This window comes from Vigna unguiculata, chromosome 1, assembly GCF_037176805.1.
Source record: "Vigna unguiculata cultivar grain cowpea cultivar isolate G323 ecotype 2 chromosome 1, ASM3717680v1, whole genome shotgun sequence".
In the NCBI taxonomy this organism is placed as follows: Eukaryota; Viridiplantae; Streptophyta; class Magnoliopsida; order Fabales; family Fabaceae; genus Vigna; species Vigna unguiculata.
In genome coordinates this window covers 44,732,602-44,750,546 of record NC_140792.1, presented here as the reverse complement: position 1 = coordinate 44,750,546, position 17,945 = coordinate 44,732,602, and the positions used below count along the sequence as shown (strand labels likewise).

The following is a 17,945-nucleotide window of genomic DNA, read 5'->3' as shown; positions in this document are numbered from 1 at the left end:
AGATTTTAAGATTAAAATTTATTAATTTAAATTTTAATGAAGTTATATGCATTAATTTTAAAAATATAAAATGATTTTATGCATTTATAAGATTTGAAATCGACTCTAAATTTTAAAGAGAGTATTCAAAATTACAAGAGTATGTGAAAATAAAAAATTGTTGACTTGTCCTAACTCCATGTGCTATGTATATATGACGATGAACCTATATATAAAAATAAAATATTTTTTCTTTTTAATTTTATATATTTGTCCATCTTCAATATATTACATATGTCGGTGACTATATGTCTCTATATCAGTAGCATGGTATTTGGGTTTGAATAATAAATTTAAAATAGGTAAAATATATTTTTCAAACGATTTAACGTATTTCCTATGTTAAGAAAATAGTTGTTGGGCATCCTTTCCTATGTAGAATAATCGAAATATTATTTAATTGGTTTTTAGTTCTAAATGAATGTGTCTTTAAAATTTTTCTATTAAATATAATAATAATTTTATACTTAATGAAATTATTTTAATTAAAAATAATACTTAAAAATTTTATATGATTACACATAATTAAAATATAATTTTCTGTACTTGGAGAGTGTCTAGAAAAACCTTACGTTATATTATGAGTCTCAAATATTATTACTAAATATATAAAGAAAAAAAGACTTAAATGTTACTCAGAGTACTGAATACCTAAATATTAAATGTCACGTACGTGGTAGATGAAAACCTGAAAACTGAACCACTTGTTATTAATTTTCTATTATTATTTAAAATTCAGGAAAGAAAGTAATATCTCTCTCCAGACAGAGAAGGTCCTCAAATTTAAAAAATAATAACAGTGAGTGTGAATTTTATCATATTCTTTCATATCATATTAAAGAAATATATATTTGTTAAATGTTAAACCCTGCCCCTTTTCATATTTGGTCCCAAAAATCATGGGACACTAACTAATGTTGTGTATAGATTGTCACACCACAAATCATACTAAAGTATAAATTAATTATCATTATTAAATTAGTAAGAGAACTTTTTTTGATAATGACAATTTTGACAACAAATTATAAATACAAAAAGTATAACAATATTTTTCAATTGAAATTTTATAATTATAAAATAGTTTTAATCATTAATATATTTCTACTTGAAATAACGTATGGTGTGCTTGCAAATCAATGGCCCATATCTTTTCCGGAGAAGTAAGGGAATGTGGATTTTGTGTTGGATGGTTTCTTCGCTTTGCTGTATCTTCAAGATGTATCGATGATTAATATTTAAAAAATTTAAAAATATAAGTGTTTTTTTTTAAGGTATCAATATAATATAATTTTAATGCAAAGATAGTATTAAAAAATCCAATAATATTTTTTTAATTCTATTAATTATTAAGATCGATAAGTTATCACTAGATTAAAAACTATACTCATTAGTTAGGAAAATTTCTATCTTGAATTATGACTAGACCTACCAAGTTGTAACAATTTTTCACTGATAATCAAATTTGTGACCTTGTTTTGATACCGATTGTTACGATCGAATATTTATTATTAGATTAAAAATTATAGTTATTAGTCATGACATAACTCTTTTTGGTTGAGAACTTAAGAGTGTAACCTGAGTGCCATAAATAAATTGTAACGCTTAAAAATTTTATTTCCTAGGGCATACATTCCAAATTTGTAGAGATTCCTAACTATGAAGTCATATGTATCGGTTTTCTTCAAAATGAAATAAAATTATTCCGCACTTGTTCTGCCAGTAAGTTCTTAATTAGTCACCATAAGAGGAAACAAACTCCAATAGGATACTTTGGTAATAATAGCAAAATTCGAAGGTGTTATTGTCTTGACGCAAGTATATATACACAGTATAGTTACTATAATGGCGATGAGTGAGTTTTCTTCAAATCTCTTTTCATATTAAAAGATGGTTCGAAAAAGTGTTAGTAACATCACATTTGCAACTCGTCTATTCAAATACCAGAGCTTCCACTCTCTGCTTCATCGTTCAGATCTCAATGACCACACTCTAGTCTTTGATGTAGAAGGTACATTGCTGAAATCTTCTTCAATGTTCCCATACTTCATGCTCGTTGCATTTGAAGCAGGAGGGCTCTTAAGAGCCATGGTTCTGCTTCTGGTGTACCCTTTTATTTGTTTAGTCGATGATGAAACGAGTCTAAAGATCATGGTTATGATATGCTTCTTTGGGATCAAAGAAGATAGCTGCAGAGTGGGAAGGGCCGTTTTGCCTAAGTTATTCTTGGAGGATGTTGGATCAGAAATGTTCGAGGTGCTGAAAAAATGTCGCAGAAAAGTGGGGTTGAGCAAGTTGCCAAGAGTGATGGTGGAAAGCTTCTTGAAGGAGTATTTGGAGGTTGATTTTGTTGTGGGAAGGGAGATGAAACTGTTCAATGGCTTCTACGTTGGGTTGATGGAAGAGAGAAACTGCATGCATGATAATCTGGATCTTGTTCACGATGGCAAAATAAATTGTTCCCACATGATTGGTGTATCAGGATCCGAGAAACAATTTGGCCACTCCTTCTTTTCTTCGTGCAAGGTTTGTCTTTTTTACTCCGTTCCCAATCAATTCAATTTTCTTTGTTGTTTGTTATTTGATTTTTCTGTTGTGGACAAAACCTAGGAGGTGTATATGGTGACAGAAGCCGAGAAGAAAAACTGGAAAACCCTAGCAAAAGACAAATACCCCAAGCCATTAATCTTTCACGACGGAAGATTAGCCTTCAAACCCACACCACTAACCACTCTTGCACTATTCACGTGGGTTCCTTGTGGCTTCTTCATTGCGTTGATTAGGATCATAATTGGAGTTTCACTTCCATACAACATCTCATCACCACTATTAGCATTCACAGGCCTTCATCTCACAACATCAGAGCCAAAAAAAACCAAAGACCAACAAAAACTGAAGGGTAATCTTTACGCATGCAACCACAGAACATTGTTGGACCCTCTCTACCTAGCCTTCACTTTAAAGAGAGACCTAGTGGCTGTGACATATAGTTTAAGCAAAATGTCTGAGATACTCGCACCGATAAAAACGGTGCGTTTGACGAGGAACCGCGACGAGGATGCAGAGATGATGAAAAGGTTGCTGAAAGACGGTGACCTGGTTGTGTGTCCGGAAGGAACCACGTGTCGAGAAGCGTATTTATTAAGGTTCAGTCCTTTGTTTTCGGAACTGTGCGAGGAAATAGTTCCTGTGGCTATGGATTGTGGAGTGACAATGTTTCACGGCACAACTGCAGGGGGTCTTAAGTGTTTGGACCCACTTTTATTCATGATGAATCCGACACCTTGTTACTCTGTTCAGCTGCTTGAGAATGTGTCGTCACCTTCACTACGAAGTGGGAGAATGAGTGAGGAAGCGAGATTTGAAGTGGCGAATGAAGTATCGAGGAAAATTGGGAGGGTTCTGGGATTTGAATGCACCACGCTTAACCGAAAAGACAAGTACTTGGTTTTAGCAGGTAACGAGGGTGCGGTTTCAACCACAAAAACTGGTAGGACTGTATGATCAAAACGTTTTATTGTTGCATGTGCTTATTGCCTCGTGTTACCGTTTGTGATGGAAACTAGACAAAAATAAAAGTTTGGGAAAGAGTGTCTTTGACTTGTAGTCCTTGTGTTTTCGCCATCTGTCTTCGTTGTTATCTTGGAATCGAGCATTATTCATATATATTTTTATTTATTTTTATTCCTGGATTATAATATCATTCCTTCAGTTCTAAGAAATTATTAAATATTTTTTAACCACCAATACTTATGTGCTGACCCATTTTTATATAAATAATTTTTAGAAGGCTAAATAAGATAATTAATAATCATTAATTAGAACTAGAATAGATATTAAACTCAATCACCCATTCACAATCATCTAATAATTATTCTCGAAGATACACACTCATTACATCGGTCATCACACGAAGCTAAACTATAATAAAAAATATATGTTAACAACAAATACATAAATCAGTTCAATTTATCATCATTTCAATAAATATTAAATATAGATATGTCTGTATCTATATACATATACTATATATACATGAAATATGTACTAATGCTTTATAGAAGACTTGTAACATTCAGAAACTAACACTTGATACTCTTTTTAGTATTTGAAGTATATGTAAATCTTAACATAGACCATTAATTGTACGTAGGTTTAAAATATATACATATTTAAACATTTTTTAATTTATTTTTAAGACCTCTATAAACAATACAATAAACTTTCATTTAGTTTCTCACAATTTAATATTTTAATCTACCTCCACTTAAAATATCATTGAAGCCAGAATTTATGTTGCAAGGTTTTTATGTTTGATATATAAATTGAAACTATAATCCACATATATCACCTCATATAGAAACCTCAAATTCATACATTTCACACAAATATATCATTCTAAACTATATTTTCTATACAACATAATTTATTTAAATAAAAACAGTAAATCAATTAAATAAATATACAATTCAATATCTTTTTTTATATATTTGTATGTCATTTAATGATAAAAATATCTATAACAATATATAATGAGGATTTCCTCTTTTATGTCCATATTTTAAATTTTCAATTTTATCCTTTAAAATATAACTATTTATTAAATTTTTGAAAATTGACCGTTATTTTTACAAACTTTTTTTTATATAATCGTCTATCTCTGTTTCTTCTCTTTTTTTTCTATTTATCAATCGTTATTTTCTCATTTTTACTTATATATTTCATTTTATTTTTAATAAATATAATTTTATTTTATATATTAATTTAATAACATTACAATATTATCACCTATTAATATAATATCACACATATGTAAAAAATGCTTACACACATGCGCAATACGCCTGTGTTTACGCTAGTACTTTTAAAACAAATAGAAAAAATAAATACTTTTCCTTCACTTGATCAAACATATAAACATATATATGCTTGAACAAAAATAGACCCTTGATAAGATGGTTTTTTATTGTAATTTTTCTATAGCGAAAATTGACTTAACATCAACTTAAACTCTCGGTTTTAATTCCACTTAATCAACAAAAAATTTGCTTGAGTGAAAAATATCATATGATACAATTATAATCTGTTTAATCATCGTACTCCCTTCATTAAGCTTTATTAGTCTTGATAAGTCAAACTCAAATACAACATTCATTCACATTGAATTATTAAATCAACACCTTTATTAGACTTTTCGAAACCAACTTTACTCATTTAACTCTTATTCAAAAATATCTCTAAGGAACTCGATATCTTATGGTGTATAGTTTTTCCATTATACCAAGATTCTGACAATATAGTTAAGTTCAAATTACTCCAAATAAACCATTTATTAACCTAAAATTCGTAATTCCATCAATTTTTAAACAAAAATAACCCTTTTACTCCAACACATATAACCTTATTTACTACAGATAATGAATGTATTTAAACACAGAAAGTTCATATCACCAAAGTGTCACTACATCTTTATCTATAAAGTTTTTTTTTTTTTTTTTGCAAATATCTATTTCTAGACATTCAAATAACTCAATATGTAACTAATTCAAAATAAAAAATAAAGAGAAATTTAAACTAAAAAATAATAATCTGTAAATTATTTTCTCCTCTTTTTTTAGCACCCCAAAGACAAATAGGATTTTGAAATAAAAATGATCATAACTCAATAAGACGAAGAAAAAATAGAGAAAAATTCATTTTAGATAGATAATAGTTTTTATAAAATGAAAATTAAATAATTAAGCTTTTCTATTTATACATAGTTTAACTTAATTTATTAAATATTTATACTTTGTTTTATTTAAATAACTCATTCCTAAATTAAATTATCTGGTTCTTACTAGCTACGTAATCCGACATGACAGTTAGAGTCGTTACATCAAATTGATATCAAATTAAATGAAGTGGGGTGTGCTCTAATATTTTAATTTGTGACCGTTGTCGTCAAATCTTACTCTCATATACTATGCCATTATTTTCAAAAATATCATTCTATATATCCACACCTCCTTGCATAAAATATGTGGTTCATATTTTTTTCAAAATATCAAAAAATATAATCATTTAAGTACATTTATTATTATTTTATATTATATATTTAAATTCTTATAATGATTATTAACTGGATATCAATCTTTTTCTCAATTAATATATTTAAAGATTTGTCGACGATACAGTATATACTTTTATTGTAAAACATCATCTCTTGAATTACGAGTAATTTTTTATCATATTATTATTAATTAATATTATTGAATTGGTTGTTAACGTCTAGGTATGCATTTCAGTAAAGACACGTATAATTAAGAAACAATAGCATTTAAATTCTACATTCTTTTTATTATTTACGTAAATTAATATATAATTATAAAAAATTTAAATAGTAGTTTAGTCTTTATAATTAAGTCTTGATTCGTTTTGGTTTTATATTGATTTATTAAATTTAATTTCTATTTTTATAATAAAATATATTATATGAAATCTTTTATAAAAAAAGACTCAATTAAAAAAAAATATAAGGATCAAAATGAATAAAAAATTTAAATATAAAAATAAAAATAAAAATATGATGTAACACAAGTATTTTCATATAGAGGATCACAAATTTTCATATAGAAATATACTCCCACATTATTAATCTAATAATTTTAGATGGTAACTCGCATTTTACCTCTGGCAAATCTAACTAAAATCCTACAACCAGTTCCAATAGCTAACTCTTATACAGGTTCTTATTTATAAACTCCAACTCTTCACAATGGAGCATAATGAAATAAAGAATCTTGTGTAGTTGCTTATAAGAGTGCATCATTGTATATGCTGTAACACTGCACGATAATTGGAAACTGGCCACATTTCTGTGACGACCGAGTAGTGAGAGAACGAGTAACAATACAAGTAGTAATAAAAGAATAGCCAAAAAGATAAATTAGAGTGATAATAAACACTCTCGACTTAGTATATATGATACTACCATTCAAATAATGAATTCCGACATCCAGACATATAAGGGGTATCTATCCTTTAACGAGAATAAAATCCAAAAACAAATTTGGGCTTAAGATACAACAGAAGATGGACGGTGATTAAAAAATTGTTCACTATTACTCTAGCAATGGTACATAAATTTATAGCTCCTTTTTAACTACACTACTGACAATCAGTATTCCTTTCAGATTTAATAATAAAGGGTGGTAAATGGCAAAAGTGCTACGAGGAATCATGATCTAAGTCTCAGTGACAGAAGAGGAAATATCCAATCCAAATCCAAAAGCAAAAAAAAAGTGTGGATGGCTACTAAGACTTTTATCTGCGACTCCGAGTTTCCTCCTTATCCTTTTCTCGCTTCTTGTAAAGTTTCTCTAGAACACGCTTTGCCTCACATTGGGGGAAATTAGACAAATCATAGTAATGTGGTGCTATATCAACCAACCTGTGTAAATCAGAATAGCATGTCAGGAAAAGGAAAAATACTAGACGACCCAAAATCATATTAAGAAAAAACACTATTCTATACAAATCCAACTCCCTCCCCTCTAAATTCTGATGATGTACTTCAGTCACAAATTGTATCTGTCTGAATACTATATTTAAGTGTTTTCATCGTGCAGTTTCCATTTTAATTGAATGAATACGAGTTCCCATTTTCATCAGAATTTCACTTAACATCACTAAACATAACAAGTATTAAAGACTTTGCATCTGATGGAACAAGGATCAACAATCCATAAACAAAGAAAGAATCTTACCATTCCCCTCGTATGTCTGTAACAGTACGAATAAAATTCCGACTGGTAAGAACATATTCGTTATAAATTACCCATTCAGGCTTGTGGTCCAGGCAATTTGATGGATGCAAATGCACCACCTACGAACAGAACATAAACGTTAGAAATCATAAAAGTACAATAATAGAGCTGACAGTCTAGCTCCTATGATGTCAAAAACAAAACACAAGACAAAACGCAGTTCATCTTAAGAAACCTGGTTGTCTTTCACCGTCAAGTAGTGTCCTGTACGCTCCAAATGAGCTACCTGCATGAAATACCCAGCTAGCATAGCTTTTCTTATGTTGACATAGTAGTCGCGGCTATTAAAGTCAGTGCTGCATTGCTTCAGATTAAACCGGGACATGATACGCACTAACTGTTGTCTAACATTATCAGCTGCTTTCAATGCCCTATGATTAACAAAGTTATCATAGCACCAAGAGGGATCCTCATCTGAAAAAACATTTACAATTAACAAAGTTAATATAAAAAATCTATAATGTAACCTGTTCTTGAATAAAAATACGAGCTACCAAAAAATAACTACTTACTATTTTGTTTGTATGCGTGATAGACATTCAACAGCGTGAGATGATCTCCATCAATGTGCCCGAACCTAGCTTTAGCTTCATCCGCAGCTTTTTGAGCCTCCCTAGGCCGGACAAAGCAATTGGGTACTAAAGAAAGAAATTGATTATCACAGAGGAGGTCCACGGTAGGTCAGCAGATGCATAGAGGCGACACCACACCATTTGCTTCATGAGAATACTGAGAAACTGCAACTAATGCATCAGCACTTACTTAGAATCCTATGGTGCATGCCAACCGGGGGCATGGAACCCAGAGAAGACAGTTGCTGATGACAACCTAACAGGACACACCTATCTGACCACATTCATGTGCAACTAAGCACACGTGTAAGCAGTCAAACATCCCCCAACATATTCACAAGATTATCCTCTTGCACAAGCACAACAGCAGGGAGTCCATTTCAAAATGGGTCCCAGCATAACTACATTGTCTTAACATTATGGGGGATACTGGACAGACTACAATGTAAATAAAAAAAGAAAATTACCTGAAAGCATGGCAGAAACTGACAGAATCTCATTTGAACAGTTGAATTCAGGACTGACAACAAGCATCTTCGACATCTGTGGATCCAAGGGAAATTCACTCATAATCTCACCTAGCTTAGTTAAGTTACCATCATCATCCAGTGCACCCAAATAATTCAACACTTCCAATGCACGCATTAATGTCTCAGGAGCAGGCGGGTCCATGAAATCAAAATGCACTAAATCATCTATGCCCAGTTTCTTCAAAGTAAGAACTGTATTGGCAAGATTTGATCTTAAAATTTCTGGATAGGTCTGTGGCTGAAGATCATTATTGAAACTTCTCTCTGTATAAAGTCTAAAGCATTTCCCTGGTTGAGTTCTTCCAGCACGCCCAGACCTCTGATGTGCACTAGCTTTTGATATTGGTGATACTAATAAAGACTCCACACGAACTCGTGGGTTATAAACCTTCTGCTTAGCAAAGCCAGGGTCAATGACATAAACAATGCCATCAATTGTCAATGAAGTTTCTGCTATGTTTGTTGAGACCACAATCTTCCTTCCAGGAACTCCACCCTCCTTCAGTGGGGGTGGGGGTGGCTCAAAAATCTTCTGCTGCATAGCTGGAGGAAGGGTAGAATACAGGGGTACCACTTTGACAGGGCCCACCTGATCTCCCAGATTAGAAATTTCTTTTGTTATTTTGCGGCAAGCATCTTCTATCTCTTCCTCTCCAGTCAGAAAGACAAGTATATCTCCAGGTGGTTCACACATGTGTATTTGTACCACTGTCCTAATGCCAGCCTCCAAGTAATCCCTTTCAGGTTCCTGAGTGTAGAAAATTTCAACAGGATGTAGCCTTCCAGGAACTTTCATGAGAGGGGCACCAAAAAAATAGCCCTGAAACTTTTCAGCTTCAAGAGTAGCACTCATAACAACCAACTTCAAGTCAGGTCTATTTTTAAGCACTTCTTTCAGAAGGCCAAATAACACATCAGTGGCCAAAGTCCTCTCGTGAGCCTCATCAAGAATAATAACCTTGTACCGTTCCAAAAGCGGATCTGTCATTGCTTCCCTTAAGAGCATACCATCAGTTAGATACCTGTGAAATCCACTTGTGAGACCGGATGAAATAATGCAGAAAGAAAACAAAAGTATAGACAAAGCATATCAAACTTAGAGTTAATATAAAATATTGTGCCGCAGTATCTCCATAACAAGAGCCAATGACTAATCCTTTATATAGTTTTGGTTGGAGGAAAATGACGGGGGAGGGAGAATGGTTTTAGAATTTTTTGTTTGGTTCAATTTATCAACATTGCATTTCCTCACGCTTGGTGCCAATGATTCTTTTCTTTGATAATACATAGAATAGATATCTATCTATCTATCTATCTATATATACTACCTATACCTTCGCCATAAAACCAAAGTAATAATAGCATGATATTTTGAATTCAATATGCATTTTTTAATCATTTAAATATATATAGAAATAGTATGAAAAAAGGGTATGGTTACTTAAAACATGACAATTGTACTGAAAAGAGAATCTATTTACTTTTTCAACATCAAAATTATAACGTGTGAAACTAAATTCATTTTTAAAATCACGCCCCACTCCATTGTGAACCAATTAAAAACAGAGCTATCCCCCCCCCACACACACACATTAAAATGCTTCCTCTCCCCCCTCTCAATCAAACATAATATCTAATTAAAATCCCTCCCGTCCTCCGTGTCGAACCAAACAGACTCTTAAGGCATGAATATCTTTTAAGAGGCTAACATGTTTTTGAGACACACAGACCAAGGATCCTTGATCACGGGGACTTGTTAATAATAGAATAATAGAAAACAATATCATAGCAAGCTAAACATACTTCAAAACTGTCCTCGCACTACTGCAGTCTTCAAATCTGATACTGTAACCAACCTCTTCCCCGATGGTTACATCCATCTCTTCAGCCACACGACGCGAAACAGACATCGCAGCCACTCTCCGAGGCTGAGTGCACGCAATCATCATCTTCCTACGTTTGTCTGGAGTCTCTAACTCGACAGCGTCCAAAACAAACTGAGGAATCTGCGACCCCAAAATATAAAAAATAAACCTTTCATTAATTAGCGACATATACACATAGTAAAACCTAGACAACACATTTATCGTCCTAACATTTGTCTATCAAGATAAAACAAAAAAATTGCCCTAAAGCACGCTACAAGACATTATGATACTACAAATAACCAATCTATAAATATAAATAAGTTGGACAAAACAAACCTGAGTGGTTTTGCCACTACCAGTTTCACCGACAAGAATCAAAGTCTGGTTATCTTTGAGAACTTGTAAGAACTCTTCTTTCTGGTGCCAAACGGGGAGGGTTTTTCTCTTCTCCAAAATCTCGAAGTACCTTTGAGAGTAAGGCCTTGCGTTCCAGCGATTGATGAGAGCATTGGCAACGCTGTTATTGGCGCCGCCATTTGTTTTCGCTATCTTCGCTACAGATTCATCTACCACGTCGAACAAGCTCACCTTCCTCTTTCTCTCCGTACCCATCAAATTCAAAACCCTAATCCCCCAACTCCGATCCGTCCAAATTGGTGCAGGAACGAAGATGCTATTGCTAGGGCTTAGCTTTTGTGTGTAATTATAAAACGACCAGACCTAATGCTGATGGCTAGCGAGGAAGATGAAATCTCTGTAATTACAATTCAGCCCACGGTTTTTCATTATCTTTTGTCACGGCCCAATGGGCGTCTAATTCTCTTTCCCATGGGCCAAACCATTTTTTGGATAACAATGTTCGGGGCTTCTCCCTACACATCCAACCTTTCTTTTGCACCCTCAACAATTTCTAAAATCTCGAAACTACCCTTTTTGCCTTTTACACTTTTACCCCACTCGCTTCACCTCATACAACAACATTCCGAAATTGGACATATGATATACATCTAATTCATTATTTTACGAATATTTGAATGCTTTTATTTATTTGTATATTTAAATTTAAATTTTTTATCTTAATTTTTTAAAATTTTTTATGGCTTGATTTAAATTGTTTATTATATGTGTTTTTTGTAGTTATTTTTTTTACTAGTTGTAGGTTAGTAATTTGCGTTTTAAGTTTAGGTTAAATATTGTTCTTGTAATTATTTTATAATTTATGTTTAAAAAAATTAATGTTTATTTATACTTTTTAAATATATTTTTTATTTTGTTTAATTCATTTTGTAATGCCTTATAGATTTTTTTAGTATATATTTATATTTTTATAATTTTATTTATTGTTATATTATTTTATAAGCAACAATAAATTAATAAAATATATAAAATATATAAAAATAATAATAATTAAATTAAAAAAACTAAAATGCAATACGGGATGTGAACTTCCAGAAATAATAACAACCGATCCAGAAATAATAACAACCGAACATGGACTTTCGGTCAAGGTATAAATTGAATGTCAAGGTCCTGTTTAAAAAAAATTAAAAAATAATGCCCTTAACGAAACTCTTCTTCTAGTTATTGTATAGCAATTATAAAGTCTAATAGCCAATTATGGTTGGGAATTAATGGAAGTTATATACATTTAGGACCAAGTAAAAGAAACCCATATTTAGATTTATGAAATAAGACTGAAATTGTGGAAACTCGCTCTTTCTATTCTTTTGCAAATTAAAACCAAAATAGACTACAATTTGTCTAAATTTAATTCGTAACAATTTAACGAAAATTATATTTATTCAAAAAATAAAAATATAATATGTGTATCATTTTAGATAAGAGATTCTAAACAAACAAAATTATTCATTAAATAATACAAAACTATTCGGTCAAGTGAAAAAAAAAATCTTTAAGCTAATGTTTACTGTATTCCATTTTTTTTTTCGACATCCGATAAGCACATTGAAAAATAAACATTTTAAATGTGTTTGAGATTGTGCAATCTCCAATTCAATTCCGGATTCAAAGTACATTCTGTATCACAGAATTTGAAATACGTTTACAAACCCGGATCCAAAAGTACATTATCTTTTACAGAATTTGAAATACATTTAAAAAATATATATTTTGGATTGTAATCTAAATGTAACTTTAGATTCAGAAGTACATTTTGGAGGGCATAATTCAGAATACATTTTAAAAATATATATTTCTAAATCGTCTCATACTCGTGAAGTAAAAATTTATGGCCAGGATTCGAAATCTTCAGTTGTTAATGCCCCTTTGCACAATTGAACGACCTTTTTCTAATCATTCCCGCTTTTCGAAAATACTTCCTTAAATTGTAATAAAAAATTCATGACTTTTATGCCAAATTTGAGACTAAAAATAAACACATTTTGATACCACTTATTGTAGAAAACAATTTCGTTGTGGGTAAAATCATTCGATAATAACTATGAAATTTACATCAAGAATGAAAAAACAAACCTAGAGAATCAGTATGGCACACCATAAAGGGTACACCAAATACCTGCGTCGTCACAAAACGTAAATTTCATTCTACTAAAATCAAACAATCTTTCAAAGGATCTTTCGTAACACAATCCAAGATGCAGTAGCACGTTACCAGTTAAGGAAAATAACCGAATGCATCACAACTAACAGCAAAGTTCTTAACAAGACTGAGCAACTATATATCAAAACAAAACTGGATCCGTCAACTGAAATGAATGTCCATCCCAATCCTAAGATTAATCAACATGCTTACCCACCTTATGTCCTCCACTGCATTAAACTGCCTACTCGAGCAATCTGGACCCTGAAAGTTTTTTGAAGCAAAATTAAAGCTTATGACTGAAAAAGAATAAAAAAATCTGCAATATCCACTATAATAAACTGCAATGATACCTTTGTCAACTACAATCTATGGTCTTTACAAAATCAGCACCTTCTATGTGACAATATCACACTGTGGGTCCTTAGTACACGTATATATACTCTAAATGAATTAAACAGAATATCAATCCAACCCTGAGCCCAGATCCATATGACCAAATCTGATTAGTGGTGTTTACTAAAATGAGACAATAAGTTTTACTGTACAGTTGAGAGGAACCCAAAGATCTAGACTATGTTAAATTCTATTTTTACGTAGGTTTGACAGACTGAGTAGAATAACTCACCACTTGATTGATATATAGAGAATTTTAATATCTGTTGTAAGCTTTTGCAAAATCTCCACGCCTATGAAATTCACCAAAATTATCATGAGGCCTAGTAGTATAAGGTTCCATGTTGTCTGAGAACCTGTTCCTTGAATCCAATGGTATATTCGTCCCAGGATAGGGAGGGGGATTGACAGAGGACCCATCATATTCAGGAAAGCTCTGCTGTTTAAAACCTCGATAACCAGAAGACATCTGTTGAACTGCCTGCTGTTGAAACCTCTGCGCATCATGCTGAAGGAAATCTTCCCACTGTTTTGCATGTGTAGCCCTTACCAAGCCAACTTTGCTCATGTACTTCTCCCTCAAATCTTTAATAGCCTTCATTCCAGTAATAAAATCAAAATTAAAAATCATGAAGTGGTATAAAAAAGCAAAAAAATAATAATTTGTGGCAATTAAAATCTCAGTACTAAAGACACAGCATATCTTCCGATTTTACCTTTCTTCCCTTGCAAAACCAAGGTATATATATAATAAAAATTTGCTATACAAACTAAGTTGCAAGAAATCACAGAACCAAAGTTCAGGTAGTTACAAGCAGTTGCCTTTTACAAATTATTATTCTCATAATCAAAGCACAAATACCAACATCAGCACTGAAGATGATTCTTTGGGACTCCACTAACTTAACTGAAATAAAAATATTATCACACAAAACACTTCTAATATAGCAGCTGGCTAACCTAATTCCCAATAATACCAAAGGTTTCAATACTTTGCTCTTTCAGTAAGATGGAACGTGCAAGAATGAAGGATAGTTAATTCTGATTAAGATGTCGAAATAGCACGCATCAAGTAACCATACCTCCCGATGCTTGAAATTTTCTTCATCTTCTTCTCTGTCACGAATTTTCATCAGCTCTGCTGCCTCGTTCTTATACTCCAACTCTAACTCTTCCAAAGTCTGTGGGGAGGCATTGTAATCAAACTGATGACCAGGCTGGATACCAGATTCTCTTCTATGATCCCAGCCATCATTCCTAAAAGCACCCATGTTTTGGTTACGACCATCAAAAGAACTATATGAGTTTCCTGTAAAAGGGGCCTGCCTTGGAGATCTTGACTGGCTTGATCGACCTCTAGCTCCACTATTTCCAAAAGCTTCATGAAATGAAGAGTATGTTAAGCACTTGATTCAAGATGCCAACATAGATGATTTGCTTTAATTCAACAAATTGCACTTGATTCAAGATGCTAACATAGCTTTAATTCAAAAACTATCTCTATATTCTCATACTGAAACCATGGGAGCCAATCCTTTCAGTAAATATGTTCGTAATGGAGGAAACCCTTCAGGACGGAGATAATGCTTGAAGGCTAAGAACTTACCTCTTGCTGCAAGTAAATGACAACCAAGAGAAAAATGAATACAATGCAGGCCCTTCCAGAATAAATTTTACTATAGAAGTACTAGTGTACAGAATCCTATCAGGCTACGAACATGAGATTACCAGCTTTCTAAGGATGCTGTAAACAGATCCTATGCTGTCCCTACCTTGTGGAGAACCTCTAGCAAACTTTTGAACATCCTCCCGGATTCGGTCTTCAACAGCCCTCTCCTGCCTACCAAACCTTTGTTGAAATTGAGATGTATTCCGTGGCCCAGAATGAGACCTTTGGGGCTCAGAGCGTTGAAACCGTGTATTAACCGGACTTCTCTCACTTCTCTCAGGTGATCTTGATCGGGTCATTTGAGAACTAGATGATCCCCTTTGTTCACCCTCTTCTCGAATCTTGTGTACCGCATCAACACCTTTTGCCATAACTAATCTATCCTTACCACTGACAATGATAAATTTTTCGTCCATCTTAATTTTGCAACCAATGTCCCTTTCAATCTTGCTTAAAACTTTCTCTGTGAAAAGTGCCCGTACATTTTTGTCTCTTGCAGGTATCCTTTCAAAGAAATCTTGAGACTTGCGATTGGCTCCAAGGGTAGATGGGCAGCCCTACATTGTGAAGTACAATATCATTAATCAAATAATGAAAGTGGTCATAATATTTTTTTTCAAGTTGACTAACAATTCTATATACAAATCATGTTCACAATACCGCGAGGCCCTAAAATGATAAATAAAGTCAATCATGCTAAAATAAAAAATAGATGGCCTCCCCCTTTCCTTCAAAATAATAAAGTGTCAGCATGTGATTTTGTTTCTACCGCATCAACAAGAACTAAAAGAAACCATGAATACGGATACTAGTGCCCAAAACTAATATGGACAACTAATATCTCTTACCCCTCCAATCTACTAAAATCTGTTGGAACTTGTCAATTGTAACAAGAAATAAATACCTTAAAAGTCAACCAGTTAGCACTGGGTAGGTTTGTGAAGTGTAATATACATGTAAGTGCTCATATAAATAGAAACTGTTGGCAGGCAGAGTGTAGAATTGATAATCGAGATGTAGAGGAACTTGTCATACCTGAGTGAAATGCCCTGATTCTCCGCAAAGCTTGCATATCATTTCCTCCTCCTTCCTTTTCTTCCAATTCCTTTCAGTAGCCTTTGACTTAGCCTCCCAAACCTTAGCTTCTCGGCTGGTGAAATCAGTGGGAACAGCATTAGGGTCCCGACCTTCATCCTCCTCATCAGACCCTGCATTAGACCTCTTATTTGGTTTTGCCCTCTCTTGCGTGTTCGTAGCAGCAGAACCTGGAGGGCCAGTGTACTCTTTATAAAGCTCTCGGAAGTCATCATCAATATCTGGATCAGGTCTATTTGCCATCAAAAAATATACACTAACTGAATTGAACTCCTGCATTTCCAAAAATGAAGCAGCAACCCTCAAACTCACTAAAATAAAGAAAAAAAAAAAACTAAAAGAAAAAGGTACTCATAACATGAACAAATTTTATGGTAAACTTCACAGAATTATGCACAGTTGTGTGGATCAATTTCAGCTAAGTGCGACTGTAATGGAACAGATAGATTTTAACAAACTCTAACCATAAATTAGCACACATGCAAGCCAACTATTATTATAGCATAACAAACCATCAAGAATTATTGTAAAGGAATGTGTTCAATAAATAATCCGCGACAAACATAAATTCATGAACAAGTGCGTAAGCCAGTATTATCAGTCCCTCGATTAACTATTGATTCGAAAAAACGCTCTATAACAAGATTGAGGGGAAGAAAAGCGTCGAAACAGCAACAACGAGAGATTGCGATACGAACATTGAAATAAAAGGCGCAAAAGCAGAAAAACCATGCAGTCAAAAAGATGAAGTGGTATTGTTAAGATATTTGATTTGAGGAGAGAAGAAGACTTACGGTGCGGGATGAAGAAGATGATCCTCCAACACTGCGAGATGTTGATTACGTTTCCATAAATCACTGAAATGACCACATATCTACATTTTTCTACCTAGGGTTGCATACCCAAACCCGACCCGAATTCATTTCTCCAAATATAAATAAAATGTTTAGATAATTAAATATATAATAATCATAAACCGAAAATGCAGCTCAAAAAACACACTAGAAATGTAAGAAGAAAAAAACTCCGAATCAATCACAGAAATTATAAAATATTTAAATAATTAATGTAAATCAAAACATTATAATAATTTATGATTAAATATAATACAAAATTATTTTATTTGCACGGGTTCAATGTTATTTTAAAAATAAATTTTATTATTATTATTTATAAACTATTACGTAAGTGTGCATCCCATACAGACATATGGAAACTAGCTATATGTATTTATTAAATTATTATATATAATATGCTATTTGATTTGAAGAATATTTATCATATGAGAACATATCAATAATAATATTAAAAAATAACATTTATTATTGTTAGTTAGATGATTAAAAATAAAAATATGTTTTTATTATCATCAATATAGTATAGGGGAATATTGTTCTTCAATTCTTTTTCT

The 17,945-nt window shown here is 32.5% G+C and overlaps 3 protein-coding genes across 4 annotated transcripts; 1 reads left to right on the top strand and 2 right to left on the bottom strand.

Annotated features, from left to right (window-relative positions):
• The first annotated feature begins 1,883 nt into the window (after positions 1-1,883).
• Positions 1,884-3,720, top strand: LOC114191078 (putative glycerol-3-phosphate acyltransferase 2). Its single transcript, XM_028080244.2, has 2 exons — positions 1,884-2,562; positions 2,647-3,720. Exons 1-2 carry the CDS (start codon positions 1,927-1,929, stop codon positions 3,538-3,540), a joined length of 1,530 nt encoding a protein of 509 aa, XP_027936045.1. The 5' UTR covers positions 1,884-1,926; the 3' UTR covers positions 3,541-3,720.
• A 3,240-nt stretch (positions 3,721-6,960) lies between these two features.
• Positions 6,961-11,545, bottom strand: LOC114185316 (putative pre-mRNA-splicing factor ATP-dependent RNA helicase DEAH2). Its single transcript, XM_028072979.2, has 7 exons — positions 11,151-11,545; positions 10,750-10,952; positions 8,884-9,968; positions 8,357-8,482; positions 8,020-8,258; positions 7,785-7,903; positions 6,961-7,468 (listed from the first exon to the last, which is right to left on the bottom strand). Exons 1-7 carry the CDS (start codon positions 11,424-11,426, stop codon positions 7,342-7,344), a joined length of 2,175 nt encoding a protein of 724 aa, XP_027928780.2. The 5' UTR covers positions 11,427-11,545; the 3' UTR covers positions 6,961-7,341.
• Positions 11,546-13,355: 1,810 nt separating this feature from the next.
• LOC114191959 (Zinc knuckle (CCHC-type) family protein) lies at positions 13,356-17,475 on the bottom strand. 2 transcript variants are annotated; one of them, XR_014995649.1, is made up of 6 exons: positions 17,329-17,475; positions 16,475-16,807; positions 15,543-15,996; positions 14,853-15,148; positions 13,728-14,365; positions 13,356-13,638 (listed from the first exon to the last, which is right to left on the bottom strand). XR_014995649.1 is itself a non-coding variant. In XM_028081446.2 (6 exons), exons 2-5 carry the CDS (start codon positions 16,775-16,777, stop codon positions 14,027-14,029), a joined length of 1,392 nt encoding a protein of 463 aa, XP_027937247.2. In that variant the 5' UTR covers positions 16,778-16,807; positions 17,329-17,475; the 3' UTR covers positions 13,356-13,638; positions 14,003-14,026. The 2 variants fall into 2 exon arrangements, 1 of the variants encoding a protein (XP_027937247.2); XM_028081446.2 differs by having other exon boundaries at positions 14,003-14,365.
• Positions 17,476-17,945: the final 470 nt, after the last annotated feature.